Genomic DNA, 5,965 nt, shown 5'->3' with positions numbered 1-5,965 from the left:
TTTTTTTTTAAAAAGAGACCTTATAGAGGAAGGAGTTGGGTCTGGGGATAGGGATGGTAGCTTGTGCTTCCAAGGGGGCCGGTGATGTCACAACTCTGAAACCCAGTGAACACAAGACAGAAATTCCCAGAGAGGCTGCTGGTAGATTCTCAGCCAGAACAGGACACAGACACTCAGGGATAGACAACAGTACCCTCTCCTGCCTGAGGCCTAGACACACAGGGGGGAACACAGTGCAAGAGAGAGCAGTGCAGAACCTAAAAATTATATTGTCTTGAGTATTTGCAAATCAGGAAGAAAGTACATCTTGGAATAATTTTTGGAGGTAGTTTTTGGGAATTTTTACCTAGACTTCTAGTGTGATTAAAAAAAAGAAAAAGAAAGACTATTTAATGACCTGGGTGTTCCAGTTTGAATGACTGGAAAAAATGGTGCTACTACTTAGTTCATAGATTCAGACTCATTGTCCTCAATTTGGCTGATCCTTGAGCAGTATTTTTGAGGCCACATATCACAATGGCTCATCTCATACTACCAGAGAGCCTCCACATTTAGGTTAGTAGCCTAACTCTTTATAGATTAGACCACCCGACTCCCTTAGTGTGGTACAGAATCAGGAAATGGAATGACTGCTCCACTCATAAAGTCATTCATCATCTGGGCAGTACTCACCTCCTCATCCCCAGGGCCTGAACCAGAACTCTTGATTCTGCATAGCAAGGCAGAGTTACAGGTTGTCTCGGGTCTTTTGCAAATCCTAGGGGCGGGGGAAAGTATAGGGGACTGTAGTGGTCACCTCTGAGGTATCCCAGAGATGAGGGCTGCTGGCATGGCACAGGAGGAAGGTGGCTGTACCCATCCCTGGGATCACCCAAATTAAATTCTGGGTGACCCAGTAGTGTCCCTGTTGCCCAGGAATAGTGTCCCTAGGAATTCTGTTCTATTTGTTTTGCTCATCATGGTATCCCTTAGTCCCCTGCTCCCCAGTTCAACTTTAGAAAGGTGTCCTTTGTTGGAGATATTCCTGAGTGCATGTGAGCTGACCCTCACCAATCCAATTCTTCCTTAAATGTCTCAATGAGATTGTCATGAGAGAGGCACCTGGAATCCATGACAAAATTCCAAATCTCAGGAATTTAAAAGAACAGCTATAAAATGTAAGACAAAATAGAGCATCATGTTATGGGAGGAACGGATGATTTTATGAACTGTCTCATTTTCCATGTGCAGCAAGTAAGTCTTGAGAACAGCCTCTGACAAGTGGTTGAGACAAGTATGGTGTCACAGGAAATTTGTCCACACAGTGATTGGTCCCTAATTCTAGGGACACCTCAGTATATGATTCAGAGTCCTCAGACCTTAGTTCCCACTGTAAAACAGAGTCTAAAAGCTCTTTCCATTGGATGGAAGTATATTAATGTGGAGAGAGGCTAAATTTGTGTTCTGCATGACTTTAGCACACAGGAGACTAACAAATTGTCCTTGGTTGCAGAATGGGGGGGGGTCTGTCAGTGGTTTCAATCTTATTAACATATTTTTCTCAATATGTTTGTATTATGTATTATGAAAATATCTGTATAGTTCTTTAAAACAACAAAATAACTTTCATGAGCCAGATTACTGTATTACAAGTTTATACGTTACTGTTTGACAAGGCTACACCTCTATGCTCTTTATGTTTTGGACCTTTGGATATGCTCCTCTCAGACTTGTCATTATTATCCAATCACCATTAATCATGGTGCTGTTTATTGGTCCAGTTCTAAGGTTGTTTATTGTAAGCTAAAGTATTTGATGTATTTGTGAATTTATATGGTATAGTGACTTTTGATTACACATTTGGAAAAAAATGCACAGTACATAAGTTGGCAGAAAACCCCAGGTTTTCAGTCTTAGTCTTTATGACTTGATATGAAAATTTGAATAATGGTCTTATTAACGAAGTCTATCTTATATGCTTATGGAGTTAAAGGAATCTGTTCTGAATTAGTGATATAGTTTGTTTGCTGGCAAATGTGAGTCCTCATCCCATCCTGGTGGAACTTCCCAGATCTGAGCACTGCCATTTTCCTGCCCTTTCTTGTGTGTGGAAATGTTCTCTTGGGCATCCAACAGAGTCATGCACAACCTGATTATTCTGCACATGGAGGATGATAAGGGGAGTCAGTGAAAGTCATCTGAGGCCATGTTTGCATGTGTGATCCCAAGGAGTCAAGGGAAAGTTCTTGCACCTCAAGCAGAAAAGAAAATGTTTTGCTTTGTCTCTCTTTCTAGCTGTGAAGTCAGAACTAACTCATAGCTGACCATCACCAGGTTTCCAGAAGCTGAAACTCACATGAGAGGAGACTGCCCATCTGTCTCTGGGTTAGCAGCACAACTCTTTCCCCACCAGACCACCAGAGTGGTGATAGCAGAGGAGATGAGGTAGAGGCTGAACCTATGAATAAATATCCAGTCAGAAAATGAAATATCCATCTGCTCATAGGTGAATGGTGACAAGTTCAAGGATAAATATACCTGTTTTGTAAAGTGCTCATAAAATTTTTTTTTTGATGCAGAGAAAGTTTTACTATCCTGATGGACCGCCTGGAAAGAGAACATGCTCACAATCATGTGCTGAGATACCAAAATACCCTTTAAGGTGGAAACCCACAGTGTGGGTTAGGACACGAACTCCTTATCTGTCAATCAGGGAGCCCCACCTAGACCTCAGTCTCTGGACATTTGACTACCACCAGCCCTGGGCCCTCATCTCACAGAAACATGTCAGAATCTGTGTCTTCCAGAATGCATGTGTAGAATTTCTCTAAACAGTTATCAAAAAAAAGGCATTTTTATCAATAGTCACCTAGTCTGCCATATCTCATTGCCTTCTAATCACAACAATATAATGTGGGCCTTCTAAAGGTTTTTTTTAGTCTGTGAATTGCTTGGGAGAGGATTTTTTTATCTTTCTCCTACACAGCACCTGGTAGATTTGAACTACCTGCCTTTGAGTTGGAAGCATACGTTGTTGTTGTTGTTGTTGATTGAGTTGAGCACGACTCATAGCAACCTTATGAACAAAAGGCCTGAAGCCTTTCTATAACTATCATCTTATATCAAGTTCATAGAGTTTCCAGAGGCACGCTGTTTAGGAAGCAGATGCCACTCCTGCTTCTTACCTATCTTTATATATAAAAGGAATAGGCGGGGGGGGGGGGGGAACAAAGGTTAGAGAATCACACTGAGGACCACTCAGAGGATGAGATAGACCTGGAAACTCCTAGAAACAGGGAGAGCTGATGGGGGAGACTCAGGATGTCCTTGTCACAGGTGGAGTCTGAGATGGTCCCACCTGGACCTTTCACCCAGCCCCAGGCTTTAAGGCAAAGAGTTTGCTTCTCAAGGATTTTCACTTTCCTCTGAGCCACTTTGCCCATCAGGTGGTCCCCATGGAGGAGCTGGGCTAAGGCTGGCACAGAAGAAGCCTCAGGAGGGCCTGACAGGAGCAGCTGTGTGTTCCTCTCCTGACAGTAGAGAAAGGGGTTCTTATCTCACTTCCCTGCAGGCCTGGAGCACTGTGTGAGCACTCTGGCTGCTGTCATAGGAGTGGCAGTAATAAATAGCCTCGTCCTCTGCCTGCAGCCCAGTGATGGTCAGGGAGGCTGAGTTGCCAGAGTTGGAACCTGAGAACCTGTCTGGAATCCCTGAGGGTCGCTGGTTATTATTATAGATGAGGAGTTTAGGAGATGTTCCTTGGAGCTGCTGGTACCAGTGTGCATAGTATCCACCAATATTGGTGCTGCTGCCAGTGCAGGAGAGGGTGACCCGTTCGCCCAGGTTCCCAGACACTAAGGGCGGCTGAGTCAGCACAGACTGGGCCCAGGATCCTGCAAGTGGGGAGACACAGAGATGGTGACCCTAGAGTCCAGAGGCAGGAGAGAAAGCAGAACCCCAAATGTCTTTCCAGGACACCTTCCCCTGACCCCAATCAGTCACCTGTGCAGTAAGTGAGGAGAGAAATGAGGAGAGGGGCCCAGGCCATGATGGAGATTTCCCTGAGTCCTGTCATCTGTTGACCTACTGCTACTGCAGAGCTTTATCATTTCCCCAGGCCCTCAGGATACTCTGAAAAAAGGGAGGGTCCATCCATGCAAATGAATTTAATCTAGTTTTTGTGATCCTCACCTGGGGGTGGGGCAGTGCTGGTCTGTGTGGCTTCTGTGGCTGTGGAAGGTCACAGCTGAGAGCACCAGGCTGGTCAGGGTCCTGGTTCTCAGCTGGGATCACTCACAGATGCCTCTGGAATGGATCATGATTGCCCCCTGCTGGCTAGATTCAGACATAGTCATCATGGGACTTGGAGACTAGAACCTCTCAACGACTCTGCCTCCTCACTGCGGTGCCCACTACCCGCAGGCCAGGTCAGGCTGTTTACTTGTTCTCCACACTATGTCAGGGCAATCTCTTTTCTCTACTGAGAGTCCTCAGCACTGCCGCTCTCCATCGAGTCAATTCAAAAGCGATGTTTGGCAAAAAATTTCCCTTAAATTCAGTTAAGACAATAAACAAATGATGGCAGAGTGTGTTGAGAATGAAATCTCATTCACTGCTAGTGGGGATATAAAGTGGTGCAGCCTCTGCGGAAAGTAGTTTAGAGTTTCCTCAAACACTCAGTAACGAAAATGCCATTTGGTTCCACAATCTCACAGTGAGGTGTCTATTCTAATGAAATAAGAGCTGAGACAACACCTTAAGTATGCAGAACCATGTTTAATCCAGCATTATAACAACTGCAAAGAGATACCAATAACCCAAGTGCCCACCAATGGATGAATAGCTAAAGAGTTAAGGTACACTCACAAAGTGGAGGGAAATGCATTATTGAAAAACAAGGAAGGGTTCATGAAAAACTAAAGCACATGGACAAATCTAGAGATTATTATGAGACTTAGAAGAAAATTTATCCCTAAAAGATTTACCATAGACCACTGATCTCTCAAGACAAAAGCAGCAGCTCCTCTGCTGACCTCAGAATCTGAAACCTTTGGCCTTCCCTATCCTTCTGGGGAGGGCTTCCTAACTTTCATCGATGTTTACTGCTGCTGTCAGATAGAATGATGAGTAGCCTCCCTGCACAGTGTTTATGGGTGAGTTGTTCATTTTTGCCACATTGCTAATGACTTCCCGGAAGCTGAAAGTGGGTTTATTGTACAGTCCTTAGGACAACAGGTGGCATTTGAGGTTGTCGGTACCAGGATCCTGGAACTGCCATTAATAAAGAAAATTTTCAATCAAGCTCCAGGAATCCCAAGGGTATACAGCTAGTAATAATGCTTGGTTTTGTACAGGTTAACCTAATCCTTTTTTTTTTTTTTTTTTTTTCACACTAGGTGCTTTTAATACCTTGGGTTTGTTTGGTTTTGAGCCTAATCCTTTTTTATTGTGAGAGTTTTTTAGGATGATTAGAAACTTCAGTATACAGATCTTTAGTCTTGAAGTCTTTCTTGCAAGAATGTAACCGCCGGCTGAAATCAACCTGCGGGTTCATTCGTGTTCTAGAGTGGAACCTGTGCGGATTAAAAGAGGAGCAAGGACATGGGAGATTCGGGTAAGACAAAGATTCCTGATCAAGCCCAAATTTATTCGATGAATTCTGCTATAAGTAGGCAGCAGATTAGGCTGGGCTTCCAGGGAACCCAGCCCTAGGTTATCAGTTTACAAAAGAGAGGGAGGGGCATGCGCCAAGGTGTTGATTTACAGGTGCTGATTTAAGAGGTAGGCATAGTCCCAGAGATGGACAGGGGTGGCAGCTGCATGTCAAAAAGTGTTATCAGTGGTAGAGTTAAGATCTACTCAGGATGGCTTCCTACACAAGAATGCTAAGCTCTCGGGTAAAATATACTCTAGACTCCTGCTTCTTTTGGTGATTATATACTTGCTTTCCATTAGTAGTCTGCAAATTTATTATTTTGTGGCCACA

The 5,965-nt window shown here is 44.0% G+C and overlaps 1 gene segment (V, D, J or C); it reads right to left on the bottom strand.

Annotated features, from left to right (window-relative positions):
- Positions 1 to 3,531: 3,531 nt before the first annotated feature.
- Positions 3,532 to 4,039, bottom strand: LOC102844417. The segment is given in 2 exon segments: positions 3,532 to 3,872; positions 3,982 to 4,039. Coding segments are annotated over 2 exon segments (387 nt in total).
- Between the last annotated feature and the right edge of the window lie 1,926 nt (positions 4,040 to 5,965).

Source organism: Elephantulus edwardii, unplaced genomic scaffold (genome assembly GCF_000299155.1).
Source record: "Elephantulus edwardii isolate Elephantulus edwardi_28Jun2011 unplaced genomic scaffold, EleEdw1.0 scaffold00219, whole genome shotgun sequence".
Taxonomy (NCBI): Eukaryota; Metazoa; Chordata; class Mammalia; order Macroscelidea; family Macroscelididae; genus Elephantulus; species Elephantulus edwardii.
This window is presented reverse-complemented; position numbering and strand designations above follow the sequence as displayed.